This window comes from Neolamprologus brichardi, chromosome 8, assembly GCF_056152115.1.
Source record: "Neolamprologus brichardi isolate AB-2024 chromosome 8, ASM5615211v1, whole genome shotgun sequence".
In the NCBI taxonomy this organism is placed as follows: domain Eukaryota; kingdom Metazoa; phylum Chordata; class Actinopteri; order Cichliformes; family Cichlidae; genus Neolamprologus; species Neolamprologus brichardi.
In genome coordinates, this window is record NC_142111.1 from 10492965 (window position 1) to 10506969 (window position 14005).

At 41.6% G+C, this 14005-nt stretch overlaps 2 protein-coding genes across 3 annotated transcripts; both read left to right on the forward strand.

The window, feature by feature from the left end:
- Positions 1 to 624: 624 nt before the first annotated feature.
- Positions 625 to 6475, forward strand: LOC102793793 (retinol dehydrogenase 13-like). The gene is made up of 7 exons (XM_006801067.2): positions 625 to 788; positions 2487 to 2605; positions 2725 to 2880; positions 2954 to 3058; positions 3136 to 3348; positions 3477 to 3578; positions 5513 to 6475. Exons 1-7 carry the CDS (start codon positions 724 to 726, stop codon positions 5833 to 5835), a joined length of 1083 nt encoding a protein of 360 aa, XP_006801130.1. The 5' UTR covers positions 625 to 723; the 3' UTR covers positions 5836 to 6475.
- An 878-nt stretch (positions 6476 to 7353) lies between these two features.
- decr2 (2,4-dienoyl CoA reductase 2, peroxisomal) lies at positions 7354 to 11791 on the forward strand. Of its 2 annotated transcripts, none has more exons than XM_035912129.2 (10): positions 7354 to 7534; positions 8046 to 8155; positions 8241 to 8309; positions 9200 to 9251; positions 9336 to 9471; positions 9860 to 9984; positions 10178 to 10271; positions 10360 to 10464; positions 11112 to 11374; positions 11488 to 11791. In XM_035912129.2, the coding sequence occupies exons 2-9, from the start codon at positions 8055 to 8057 to the stop codon at positions 11330 to 11332; spliced, it is 903 nt and encodes a 300-aa protein (XP_035768022.1). In that variant the 5' UTR covers positions 7354 to 7534; positions 8046 to 8054; the 3' UTR covers positions 11333 to 11374; positions 11488 to 11791. The 2 variants fall into 2 exon arrangements, with proteins under 2 accessions (XP_035768022.1, XP_006801131.1); XM_006801068.3 differs by having other exon boundaries at positions 11112 to 11300.
- Positions 11792 to 14005: the final 2214 nt, after the last annotated feature.

Genomic DNA, 14005 nt, shown 5'->3' on the forward strand with positions numbered 1-14005 from the left:
TGGACGTTTTAAATAATGACATCAGCATATGTCTTCTTAGGCAAAAGCACAGGTTTTAGACTCCTGCAAACATGTAATTTCAGATCTTTTTTTCTACTTTTGGTCCTGTGTGATGTCAAAGAAGTACAGCTGTTTGTGAGGAGCAGCCAATCAGAAGAAAGCTGGCTTAAAGGGAGTGTGGCCTTAAAATAAGAGAAGCCAAAGTGAGTAGCTGAAGACAAACTACTTTTTGGCTTCGTGTAGGTTAAAAGGGGATTATTTTGAACTGTGGAAAACCAAAACGTGTGGAAACTTGACCTTTAAATAAATACTGGAGAAAAGTACCCTACTGAATTGAAACTTAGGCTGGTGCATTCTTGCTGTCTGCTGACTCTTATTCCTTATATTCCCACTTTATGCCATTTCCCCAGTCTTTTATTTTGTCATCAGAAAGTACTATTTTATTTTTAAGCGAAATAAAACCGATCAATGTTGACTATTGACGCGTTCACAGACATTAAGAAGATTTTAATGTCATAATCAAAGTGATACAAACCAGACTGTCCAAGTTTCAAGCCGTTTCCTTGTCTCAGAAACTACATTTCCCACATTGCAACGGGCCCGTCACAGGGCGATGACGCAAAATTTACGCGCGTGTAACCTTGTCTTCCTACTCAGTAGTGTTTTTAAATCAGGCGTGGATACGTTAGTTCGTTTTTGATTGTTTTTTCTTATTCCGAAGTTATGAGCAGATATATTTTACCCGTGTCTGTCTTTGGAACAGTGTTTGGATGCGCTGTTTTACTGAAGTGAGTAACTAATCATCATCATGATGACACTGATGTTTCTGGGTGCTTAATTTACACTGGAAATGTGTCATTTGCTGCTCAAGTGCATTCAATTCAGTGACAGAGAGTCGTCGTACTGGGTATTGTCACGTTATTTAGTAGTTTTTGGAGTAACTGAAAGGGAAACACTTCACTCTTACACAACCCCACAAGGTACAGCCTTCTTGGCTAAATGGTATAGCTGAATATAGCAGATTTTACAGATTCAAAAGGTGTTAATGAAATTCTGTTCGCACATTAAAGAGTGTGAAGGCAGGGTGATTTTTCATTTTCTGCCTTACTTAGTTAGACAGAACAAAAACAAGAACATTTTGGGTAGTGCTGTGCAATACTTTTAACCTATGAAGGAAGCTTATTATAAGCAATTTATTTATCCAACACAATTCATCGGGCTATATACTGAACTTAGAGCGGCCAATAAAATATCAAGCCGATACCGGATCAGGTTCTTTTCTGGTTATGTGATGAAACACAAATAAAACTGGCAGAATGAACATTTCAGACACCGTGGTAATGCAGGCTCCCCTCTCAGACTGACACACTGTAAAGCCTCTCTGATTTCATTTCATTAACCTAACCCATGCATGTGTTTGGACTGTGGGAGGAAACCAGAGAAGCCAGAGAGCTTGTAAACTCCCCATTTCAACCCAGGACCTTCTCACTGTGAGGAACGTCCTGTTAAATAAGTACAAAGCACTTCACAGGCAATAATCCTGTGTGGTGGCATGTTCTCCCTGGGTACCCTGCCCTTCAGCCAGTTTAGAATCATAGATTAACATAAACCCATGCAGGTCTTGGGACTGAGGAAAGAACCCAGGGCAGGGTACCCTGCCCTGGGTTCTTTCCTCAGGTTTGAATGTCAGCATCTATGTTGGTCTATTTTTTTCTTTGTGTTTGATCAAATATAGCCTCATAGCTATGTCCAGAGTGTTCCTTACCTCTTGCACTATAACAGCTGGGATAGCCTCCAGCCCTCCCACGACCCTGACTTGCCCAGTGGTTAAGAAAATCGATGGCTGGATAGAAAAACAACAGTAATGCTGAGTTATAAAAGCAGCTGTGTAGATTAACTGCTGCAGGCCAATTAAGCTGTGAACTGAGATCTGAGGGTGGTTATGTAATGTTCACAGGTGTGACGACCTCTGGTTGTTTGCTCAAGTGAAATAAATCTCGCCGCTCTTCTCATTTCTTACTTTCTGCATGCCCTCGCCTCCTCTCCTTGTGTTTTAGGCTTACGATGTTGATTTATTCGCCTGAACTGAAGAAAAACCCACTTTAGGTCAAGTCTTGTTGTTTTTAAACGTGGCGTATCGATAAAATTGACTTGACTTAACCTCCCACCTGAGATGCAAGCAGAGCAGGCGAGAAAGGAGTCAGGGCCTTTAACAAACTTAGATGTTGCTTCAGAGCTGTCATTCTAAAGCAGTCCCAGCATAACGTGAGGTGCACCTGAATCATCTGCTCACTGTTTTGCTGATGCTGCCAGATGAGTTGGCAGAACGTTTTGACACTCAGTGATCTTTGTGTCATGCTCACGGCTTCTTTTTGCTCCTTCTCAAGATACATTTAAAGAACTGAGACATCCTTCAGGAGGGTGAGTGGCAGTCTCCAGTGTTTGAATAAGATACCAATAAACCTTTGTTTAATTATTTTTCATAGAGACCGTATGACTGGAGGCCGGTGTCCTAGTAAGGCTACCATTAATGAAAAGACTGTGGTTATAACAGGAGCTAACACAGGCATTGGGAAAGAGACTGCCCGAGAACTGGCTAGAAGAGGTATGGAGAACCTGATTCCCCTCTGATTTGGTGCAAAAAGGTGCAACTACTTCTCTCTCACTGACACACCTTGCTTTTTAAAAAAAAATTTAAAAAATAAAATTTCTCAACATCATCAGGTGGTCGGATTATTATGGGATGTCGCGATATGGAGAAGTGCGAAGCAGCTGCAAAGGAAATTCGGGGGAAAACCCTGAATCCCCACGTTTATGCACGTCGCCTCGACCTGGCCTCCATGAAGTCAATCCGAGAGTTTGCAGAGAGGATCAAACAAGGTGATGAACCCAGAACAGTTCAGTTTTAGGTACGGGAGTAAAGCCTGCTTCTGTAACACTGTTTCTACTGTAGAGGAGCCGCATGTGGACATACTGATAAACAATGCCGGGGTCATGAGGTGTCCACAGTGGAAGACAGAGGACGGCTTTGACATGCAGTTTGGAGTGAATCACTTAGGTACACACTAACCTCTGAAAATCACAAGCTAGACTGACTATCCGTCACGAGCTGATTCTGAGTTTGTCTCCCACCAGGCCATTTCTTACTGACGAATCTTCTGCTGGATAAGTTGAAAGAGTCCGCCCCCAGCAGAGTGATCAACCTGGCCTCTCTCGCCCACATTGTTGGAAAGCTTGACTTTGAGGACTTGAACTGGGAGAAAAAGAAGTTTGATACCAAGCAGGCGTACTGTCAGAGCAAGCTTGCCAATGTTCTGTTCACCAGAGAGCTCGCCAAGCGATTACAAGGCAAGTCTACTGGCTGCTGTATATGTGGGCATGAGTGGGAGAGAGTACGGCCTGTGTTCTTGTTTGTAATTGGCCAGTGGACACGTATATGTGCGGTATGTATTTTTAAACAGTGCTGTGTGCAACAGGCACAGGAGTCACAGTGAATGCGGTGCACCCGGGAGTTGTTGCCACGGAGCTCGGGAGGCACACTGGCCTTCACCAATCACAGTTCTCGAGCTCTCTGCTCAGTGAGTATCCCATTTTCTCACTGGATCCCGAATCAATAAAAGCTCACCACACTTAGCCCAGTCTGTGTAGACGCTAACACATCAGGAGAGTAACTTTTCTTTTTTTCTTATTAATTGGGGGAACATTTAAAATAATGTAACACACATCTAAAATAAGTTCTATTTAATTTTGGTTGCATAGCTCAACACTGTGACAAATGAATTTTAACTGTAACTCATGTTACCGCTCAAAGTCATGTAGTTTTTAATAGCACAATTACAGACAGTGTAAAACATGGTTGTAGCTTCTGGGTTGGAAAAATAAAGCTGATGCAGAAAGCTGATGCAATCTGTCTGAACACCACCAGATGGCGATAGATGTGGTTGCAAAAAGACATCTGAGGGAAATCTGCTTTCTGTCTTCACCTATGTAAATGCTTTCCTGCTAAATTCATGGGTTTAGTTATACTGAATACAAACTTAAATCTATTTTGTAAATCTTGGTCATGCCATGTTTCAAAAAGTAGGATTATCTGTGGTATTTTCCACTTGCTTATTGACTAACGACAAATTCATCATAAGCTGTTACCCAAAATGGGACTTTTGGATGTCACAGTAGCTATGTTCATCTTTTATACTGTTTAAAACTAAAATGCAGATGTTGCACATTTATTTCTGGTTCTCGACTTACAGTGCTGTGCAAAAGTCTTGAGCCACTTCCCATTTCTTTATATTTTGCTTTCAATGAGCCAGACTTGCTCTTTTATTATGGTGGTCTTGAGAAATACTTCCCGAGGATTTCTAAAAGACTTCTTTGAACACAGAAAAGTGCCATCAGATTTCAATCCACCACGCAATACCATCTGGAAAACATCTGAGTGGTAATGGCTTTGTTTTTCAGCACAGCAGTGATCCTAAACACACCGCCAATGCAGTAAAAGCATAGCTGGATAGAAAAACACACAGGGGAACACAATCGGTCGTGGATTGGCCTCAGCAGAGCCCGGACCTCAACGTTATTGAGCTAGTGTGAGATCATCCTGACAGAGAACAGAACCAAAGCAGCCAACATCCAAGAAAATTATGTTTGCAGGTGTTTCAATAAGTCGCTGCACATATTTCACATTTTCCAGCAAAATATAAAGAAGTGAAGGCTTGCTCAAGACTTTTTCACAGTACTGTAAAATAATCTGAAATATTAATCAACAAAGAAATGACATCCCAGTTCTATTCAAGCCTCTTAAATCAAACACCAGCAGTGTGGCAATGTTGTTCACTTACACTGTATATAAAACACTGACGCAGCCCCCTCCCTATATTCTTTCTAAGTGTATAGTGTTACCCTGGCAACTCCAACATAGGAGATGAGGATTTCAGTGCTCACATTAAAGTGGTAAATTAGCATACCTCATGTCTTATCAGAACATGTGCTAATTATTTGAGTAAAAGACTGAGGTGAAGGAGTTTCTTGCAGCTACTCATTGTCTGCTCCCCAAAGCCTTCCCTACTACCTCTTCATTTTCACTCTTATTAGCCAACCTGAAGAATACCAAATGAAAAGATTTTGGTTAACGACAACTTCCTTCTATATTTTTAACTGCTGGATATTTTTTAAAGCTGTGAATGTACTTTACAGCTAAGGGAATGCAAATTAAAGCCCTTATCTGTGGATAAGGGTTAGGCTACAATACTAATACTTCAAAAATAAATAAATAAAAATAAAAACACCTTAAAACCTAAGAAAGAGGGCCTGCAAGTTCCCGGTTGCAAGTTGCATCTGATAGAGGATGATGTTGTAGGAGGATAAAGCGGCGTGTGTTTAAAGCTAATGTTACTCAGTCAGATCCACCTCCTGCTTTTTTACATCTGGTTTGAATCTCCTTGGCTACATAAACATTTTCTACTGTGGAAAGCAAAGTTTTTGGTGTTGAATTAAAATGAACCTTTCCTCCCAGGTCCCTTTTTCTCATTGTTGGTGAAAAGCCCAGAGCACGGGGCCCAGCCCAGCGTCTACCTGGCCGTGTCTGAGGAGCTGGAGGGGGTGACGGGGCGGTACTATGATGTTATGACTGAAAAGGAACCAGCGCCCCAGGCCCTGGACGATGAGGCAGCTTGTAGGCTGTGGGAAGTCAGCAGCAGGCTGGTGGGTCTGGAGCACGAAGGACAGCCCAGCGTGTCAAACCCATCAGCGGAAGGCCAGAACAAAGCTGCACAGACAAACCCAGCGCAGACACTCGGGCAGAATGTAGGAGCAGCTGTCAGCACTGTAGGCCTGTAGGTCCTCTGAGCCAGCAGGAAATAATGGACCTTTATCACTTGAGCTGTGCCAGACACAGGAACAATTCTCTGTCTCAGACTTTGAGTCTGAGTGTCTCTATAATGGCAGTTCATTTATGTTCCTGCCTCAGGATGTTCTCTCTTTTAAAGAGAATCTAACTTTGAAACACACTTACGGATTCAAAGTTATATCCAGTTTGTATTTCTGACTTTTCTCTGCTTGTTCTAGTGATAAAATGCAAGAAGTGCTAAAATAAAGTGCTACCATGTCATTATGAGCAAGAAAGTGAAAGAGGGTTTTCAACATACTCCTAAAAACCTACCATAAAACATGTTGTTTTGTGTTTTTATGTCAAAATCACACCAACTTCCTGCTTTTTGTGGAGTTGAAACCTTGCACATTAAAATACACACCAGCAGAGGCTGTGTTTGGTATGCTTTCTTTCACAAAGAGAGCACAAAATCAAATCTCCTTTGGTTGAATCATGTCTGTAATTGGAGAAGAAAGCATTGTTATGCAGTCTTACTGGAGGACTGGAGCTTTGAAACTTTTTTTTTTTGTGAATTCCGTCATGAAAAGTTGAAATAAAGCGCCATCTGCCTGCTTAAGATTAAAATACATGTGCTGAAATCCACATGAAACCCTATTTAAGAGTTTGTGTTTTTTCTTTTTTTTATTCATACATGCAGATTTGGCAATAATTTCTTCAGCTGTACAGCTGTGTTAATTATTTTTCCTTCAAATTAATTTGGCTTAGAAAGCATTTTTTTGTGCACTGAAACTTTATATTAAAAGAACTTTAAAAACGTAACTGACGGATTTACATACTAACCTTAAATGGTTCCAATTTATTATTGGAAGTATTAGAAAATATCTAAAAATACAAAGTATGGCACTAAAGTTAAATGCAGGATCGCTTATTTTAATGCAAACTCTTATGAGTTCTGCTTCATCGTCCTCACAAAAACAAATCAAGTTACCAAAGAACTCACAGTGCAGGTCTGATCCTCTCAGACATGCAGCCTGAGTGCAAAGAAAAATATCCATCCCTTAAGTATTTAGAGGATCCATTGCACGGGGTCCTCTCCAACAGTGTTTTCCAAAGTAAAGATCAATAGGGGGTGAGGGAGGAGGACACTGCACTAATGCACACTGATCAGCATCAGCCGTGAAACCGTAAACCCTCGATCGTTTAATTCGGGGTTGGTTTACAGATGGAAACCCTCGCTGGTGCCATCCTAGAAGCTGATGGCGATTGTAGACGAGCAGCAGAATAATAACAGGGTTTTCCTTTGCTGGGGAGGAGACTGCCTCCAGAGGATGGTGCCATCTGAATCAAACCAGCTTTGACCTCTAAAGTTTAGGACTCACAGCAGCTTTTGAATTTTAACTTTGCTTTATTTGTATATTCATATATATATCCCCCCTGTCTACCGTTTTTAACGTGTTTCGACCGGGATGTATTCATTGTCTTGAATGCACCCTTGTCGGACTTCATTGCCCACAATGCACCACTAAAGTAAACGTCCAAGGTACAAATCGTTCCTACCAGAGAAAAAGTGCTAATGAGTGAACTATAAATGCAGATACGGGTGGGCCTGGTTGTGTGTTAGTGTTTCGTGTTCCAGTCCGGGTTCAGCACAGAGGCATTGGACTGTTGTTCTGTCAGCGCTACTAACCAGCTCGTCGTCTTCTTCAGGTAACACGACGAAGTGCTGCAAGTACACGGAGCCATACTGTTAATTAAAGGTGTTGGCAAAAACAACAACAATAGTAAACTCTATTTTAAAGAGACGAACAGCTCACAGTACTCTGGGGCAGAGGTAGACCACTGTTTTGACAGAGGCATGTTATTTTGCAAGTCCTCGGCTTGCCGTTTTTTTTCTTTTTTTAAATGACAGTATTTTATTAAAAACGTTTATTAGTGACTTTAAATGACAGCCTGCTTCAAAATTTTCACTGTTCCGCTTTGGTAATGCAGTTTTCTTCTAGTATGACCTCTCACCTTGCCAGGAATTACGCAAACGTGTGTTTAAATATGCTACTAACTAGCATTAAAGTCTCTGAACTCTGCAAGAGCGTGAAAAGATTTCAAAATAAGAGCGCCATACTGGATAAAACTCGTTTGAATACATGACAGTCCCAATTTTTAAAAAAAATATATATTATTTGTTTTTATTTTGCATTTCTTTTCGCTATTTATCTTACAGACAATCAGCATGGCAGAGTCGAAAAGAAAGGCAGAGTTGCTGCCTGAAGATGTTGACACAGATGACTGTCTGACTTCATACACTTACATCTACAGTCCGGATTTACTGAAGTAAGCATTAAAATATGCGTTTCCATCAGCACGTGTGATTTTGTCTCTTTCCTGACCGTTACATGGGATGTACTGTATTTTACAGAGACCAGGTTGCTTTTATCACAGGTGGAGGATCTGGAATCGGTCTGCGCATAGCTGAAATCTTCATGAGGTGAGAACATCTGCCTGCTCATCTCCGTAACAGCCAATCCTGTTGCAGTCAGTAAAATATCACATTGAATTCTAACAACATTTTAATTATTGATCTGTGCATGGTAATGTGCAGAGGTCTCGAGCAAACCCTCAATTTGTTATATTTTGCTTAGTTTACTCACAGTTCTCCAGGCTTTCTGAAGGTCTTTGAAAGGTTTTCTTTGGACATTGGCTCCTGTCTCACTCATTTTCAGTCCACTCCTTGCACCAGGCCATTTTCTGAAGGATGTTTTTAAGTGTTTAAGCCACTTAACACTAACCAAAGGTGGTGATGGGGTTTTTTTTGTTTGTTTGTTTTTTTGCTTTAATGATTCAGACTAAAGCAATGAAAGTTGTTTATACATAAAATAAAACTGTGCAAAGAAGCAACTTTAAATTGCATCTTTAAGGGTGGTAGACAAAAACCCTGTCTACAGCAGATGAACGGTATCTAAAAATCCAGCAAAGAACTGACAAAGCACCAGAGAGATGACCCTTCAGTTCATTCTTCTACTGTTTACTTGAGCCTCAGTTGAAGGTTCAGTGGTCTCAGTGAAAGGGTGACTTATAAGGAAGGGCAACTGGGCGAAAACACCAAGGTATTCCTGATTACACAAGAACTAGACTGAAAATCAGGTGCATTTTCATAGCAAAATACACAGAAATGAGAGGGGGCCCAAATGAAGCTCACACCATGATGAAGCTACATTTGCCTAACCTTGTGCTCTTGTACCCTTTGTTACCTTACTTTCCATCCTGCCTGCCTCATATCTACCTTCTTTCTTTATGGATTGATGATCTTTTCCGGTTCTGATCGGCACAATGCAGCATGTGTTCTCTCTGCAGTGTTATACATTTTCTGTCTTCCAGGCATGGCTGTGACACAGTGATTGCCAGCAGGAACTTAGACAAGCTCAATGAGGTTCCCTTTTCCTACTCTTTCCGCAATCATAGAAGATCATTATATAACACCAAGACGCCAGTGTTAATGAATATTTATCCCTAGGCTGCTAAAAAGCTGTCAGCTGTATCAGGGCGGCGCTGTCTTCCACTGTGTATCGACGTGAGGCAGCCCGACAGCATCATGGCTGCTGTGGATGAGATCCTGAAAGAGTTTGGCCGTGTGGACATCCTTGTTAACAGTATGTGATGCCTCGTGCACAAAGACCAGCTTTATATATCTCATGCATCTTATGGAAAAAAACACACACAAAAAAAGGCGGGGTACCCTGCCACAAACAATTCCTGACCTTTGCAATCCGACCACTGAAGGTCCAAATGGTTTTTAAAGCCAAAATAAGTGCAAATGTACTCTGTTCAAAGGTCAAGTGTGAAAGGTTTTTGTTTAATCATCAACCTTCCTGATACTTCATCTCTTTATCTTGTATTTTTCCCCTGTTGCATCACTGTAGCATGATTAAGTGTTAGATACAGGTCGTCTGTGCAAACTGATCTTTATGTCAGCAATTAGGCACTGCAGAGTTCTTTGCCTTGGAGTTGTCATAATTACTGTGCTGGTTTCAATCACAGATGCTGCTGGGAACTTCCTCTGCCCTGCTACCGCACTCTCCTTCAATGCCTTCAAGACCGTTCTGGAAATAGACACGTTGGGTACATTCAACACCAGCAAGGTGGTTTATGAGAAGTGGTTCAAGGTACGGCGCTCGTTCTGTTTGTGTGATGCAGCGTTTCTGAGCACTGCTTAAAGAGCCACAAGTGCAGTTGTTGATAATGCTTTATCTGCCACAACATCAAAGCCTTCAATAAGATTGTTTTCCTGCAATACGTGCTAGTCACCAGAAGAGGGCAGTGCACATTAAATTACTTATTGCATTACGATTCACTCAGGATCATGGTGGCAGCGTAGTCAACATCTCTGCAACGCTTGGATACAGAGGACAGGCCCTGCAGGTGCACGCTGGCTCTGCCAAAGCAGCAAATGGTGAGGTGTTTTGTGTGTGTGTGTGTGTGTTGTGTAGTGATATTAAAATGCAAATCTAATATCTCCATGCTGTCTTACTTGTACCCAGATGCCATGACCAAGCACCTGGCTGTGGAGTGGGGGCCCAGTGGAGTGAGAGTCAATGCTGTGGCTCCAGGTCCCATCTCTGGGACAGAGGGCTACCGCAGGCTGGGTAAACACTGAGCTTAAATAATGATCCGTCAGTTTAAGGGATCTGTATTTGATCTTATAAAGTCTAAAACGACTTCAGGCAAAGCATTGATACTGTTGCCACTGTGCAGGCTTCTGCTGGAAACAAGCATTTATTCTTGATTTTGTCCATTTTCCACTATAGAAAGTTTTTGTACAAAGCCACTCTTTGGGATGAGCTGCCTCTGCAGTGTTAAATCTACAGCATTGATTCTCATGGGTACTTCAGATTAAAAGCCCTGAAGAATTTCATTTGGCTAGAAACGCTCTGTGAATCACGTGCACCAGCATGATCAATTTAATTTTTAGTTAAGGGAGTATGATGTTTATTATGGTGTGATGCTATGTTTGCTGTATCCAGTTAAAGGAATTCTAGGAAGTGTCAGAAATTGCTAATTAGAGTAAAGCATATTCAGGCACATTTTTATAACAGATTTTATCTTAGAATTCTTTAAAGAAATCACTACCTCATGATGATGATATCAATCTTTACAAAATTATTTAAAAGCATGAGCTCTTGAGGTCACTTAAGGGCTGTTGGGTCAACACAAACATAAAAATACTGTAACCTTGGTGTATAAGTGTAGCTTACATCATCTGAGGATGCTCGTTTCTTCTTAAAACTTTCAGGTGGTCTTAGCAGGGAAGCTGCTGTTGCTTTGCAGTCCATTCCTTTGCAGCGAGCTGGCAACAAGACAGAAATGGCCCACTGCGCTCTCTTCCTGGCGAGCCGGGCGTCGTCTTACACGACTGGAGCCATCCTGGTGGCGGATGGTGGGGCCTGGCTGACCTCAGCCAACGATGTCTCCATGCTGTTGGGTATAGCTTCCTCTAAATCTGCTAGACTCTGAACGGGGGCTCTCCTTTCCTCCTCCTGACGATTCTCTCCCCAGGTGTGTGGGAGGAGGTGAAGAGAGAGTACAACTAGGAATGTGATTGTGTTGTTTTCTGTTGCAGGAATGCAGTGAAACCTGTAATAATTGATGTGTATGTTATTGTCTTTCAGGTTATTGGTCAGCTGAACAGAAAAGAGACAAGTAATTGCTGAAACAAAGAAATATTGCAGCCATCTGTAGTACTGAAATGCTACGTGTACAGTATTTGTAGTTCATGTAATCTACTGGTGCCTTAAGTCAGTATTGAGACTCATGGAGTTGAACACTAATGTACTATATTTGCTGTACTATAGTAGTTTACAGTCTTAGAAATTAAAAAAATACTTTATTACAAATAACCAACTTTGTTTCTCTCCATTCCACTGCTGTAAGTGTGCATTTAATGAAATCATGTTAAATAAAATATTAACCTAATATCTAAGGGTGCTGTTTGTATTTGTGGTCAAAAATCTGGTAACTGTATCACTCTGTCAGATTGTGCCTGCACCATGGAGCAAACTTTTAATTTTAAGTTACAACTGTTTAAGTTTGGGTCTTCGTGGCTGATTCAAGGGGGACAAAAACTATGCTCATACAATGATTTTTATTTCTTTAAAGTCTTACATGGCTCTAAAGGCTTATCCAACAGGTGCCCAACGCAAGAGTGAACACAAGGTCAGTAGGTGGGGAAAGAGTTTCTGAAGCACTCTGTTTAGTAAGATTTTTTATTTATTATTATTATTATTATTAATGTTATTATCTGCAATCCATCTGCAGATGGATTCTAAACTTCCTCACAAACAGGCCCCAGATGGTGAGAGTTGGTAAGCACACCTCCTCATCACTCATCTTAAACACAGGTACGCCACAGGGTTGTGTGCTTAGCCCCCTCCTATATTCCCTGTTCACACACGACTGTGTTGCTAAACACGAGTCCAACACCATCATCGAGTTTGCTGATGACACAACCATCATAGGCCTCATCACAGACAATGATGAGACGGCCTATAGAGAGGAGGTGATGGCACTGTACGAGTGGTGCCTGGAAAATAACCTGACTCTCAACATCAGCAAAACTAGAGAGATGATAGTGGACTACCAGAAACGACCAGTCAGAGAACACCAGCCCATCCACATCAACAGTGTCAAGGTCGAAAGGGTCAGCAGCTTCAAGTTCCTTGGAGTCAACATCACCGAGGACTTCTCCTGGACCCTTCACACAGACACTGCTATCAGGAAAGCTCGCCAGCGGCTTTACTTCCTGAGGAGGCTGAGGAAGTTTAGCATGAACGCCAACATCACCTCAAATTTTTACAGGTGTGCAATTGAGAGCTTGCTGACGAGCTGCATCACAGTTTGGTACGGAAGCTGCTCTGCCAGCAGCCATAAAGAACTACAGAGGGTGGTGAAGGCAGCAGAGCACATCACTGGCACGAGGCTTCCTGCCATTCAGGTCATTTACCTCCAGCGATGCCTCCGTAAAGCACACAGCATCATCAAGGACCACAGCCACCCAGCACATCAGCTGTTCTCCTTGTTACCATCTGGCAGACGTTACAGGAGTCTGTCTGCTCGGACTACAAGACTTAAAAACAGTTTTTACCACCAAGCCGTACGACACCTCAACCACAACACTTAAACACACACAACACAGCACTCAGAAGCTACCCTGCAGCTTCACAAGTACTCTGTTTAATCTGCACTGGTCATTTCACTTTATTGTCATTGATATTTATATTTAAAGTGCAATACTGTAATTTTCTGCTGCTCATTCCTGTGCAATATCCCATCTGCCCTCCCGTCATATTTCTTTTCAAGATTTTCTTATTTAATCACTAGTGTACATATATTTATATTTATAGATACATATATATTTAGTCATCTTTTCTCTTTTACCATGTCTCTCTAATATTTAGCTCCTTACTATTTTTATATTTTTATATTTTATTTTATTATATTTTACTATATTTTCTGTACTGTATCATGCTGCTGAGTGACTGCTGCTCGTCAAACACATTTCATTGCAATGTTGACCCTGTGCTAACTTGCATATGACAAATAAACTTGAAACTTGAAACTTGAAACTATTATTGCTGGAGCAGTTCTGCAAGTAAAACTGACCAATGTGTAATGACTTAAAGTCTTCATCAAGGCCTGACAAATGCACCATACCAGCTCTGGGACGTTATGTGTGTGTGTGTGTGTGTGTGTGCGAATATATATTTCATACACAAATTTAACCAGTTTGACAGGGATTCACAGTACCGCTGAGAGTCAGATGGGGGCGCCAAAACATTACTTTACATCCAATAAACAATTCTCCACAATCGTTTGTAATTTATAAACATATGGGTTAATATGTTATATGAGGAATATTTGTTTTACCCAGACAACCGTGCAGCCTGCTGACTCTCGCTGATCACGGCACTCTGATCTATGTATAATGTGGAAGCTCCTCTGCTGAACCTTAACTTTGACCTCCGTGTAAATAAACATGAGTGCGGACCAGTGTTTTGAAAACTGGCTGTGGGCTTTCCAAGCAACGAGAAGACAGAAAAATAAATCCCAGTTGGTGGCTGCTCATGATGCCAGTGATACTGCGGGGTGTTTAGTACGCGTGCGTGAAACGTCAGTGGTGTGTATGCGGCT

What these genes read in the sequence shown, in the direction of transcription:
- decr2 (XM_006801068.3), top strand. Translation starts at nt 8,055, where the DNA reads ATGGCAGAGTCGAAAAGAAAGGCAGAGTTGCTGCCTGAAGATGTTGAC. An exon ending in TACAGTCCGGATTTACTGAA is followed by an intron (nt 8,156 to 8,240) that starts GTAAGCATTAAA and finishes TGTATTTTACAG; the next exon opens with AGACCAGGTTGCTTTTATCA. An exon ending in ATAGCTGAAATCTTCATGAG is followed by an intron (nt 8,310 to 9,199) that starts GTGAGAACATCT and finishes TCTGTCTTCCAG; the next exon opens with GCATGGCTGTGACACAGTGA.
- LOC102793793 (XM_006801067.2), top strand. Translation starts at nt 724, where the DNA reads ATGAGCAGATATATTTTACCCGTGTCTGTCTTTGGAACAGTGTTTGGA. An exon ending in GGATGCGCTGTTTTACTGAA is followed by an intron (nt 789 to 2,486) that starts GTGAGTAACTAA and finishes TATTTTTCATAG; the next exon opens with AGACCGTATGACTGGAGGCC. An exon ending in TGCAGAGAGGATCAAACAAG is followed by an intron (nt 2,881 to 2,953) that starts GTGATGAACCCA and finishes TTTCTACTGTAG; the next exon opens with AGGAGCCGCATGTGGACATA.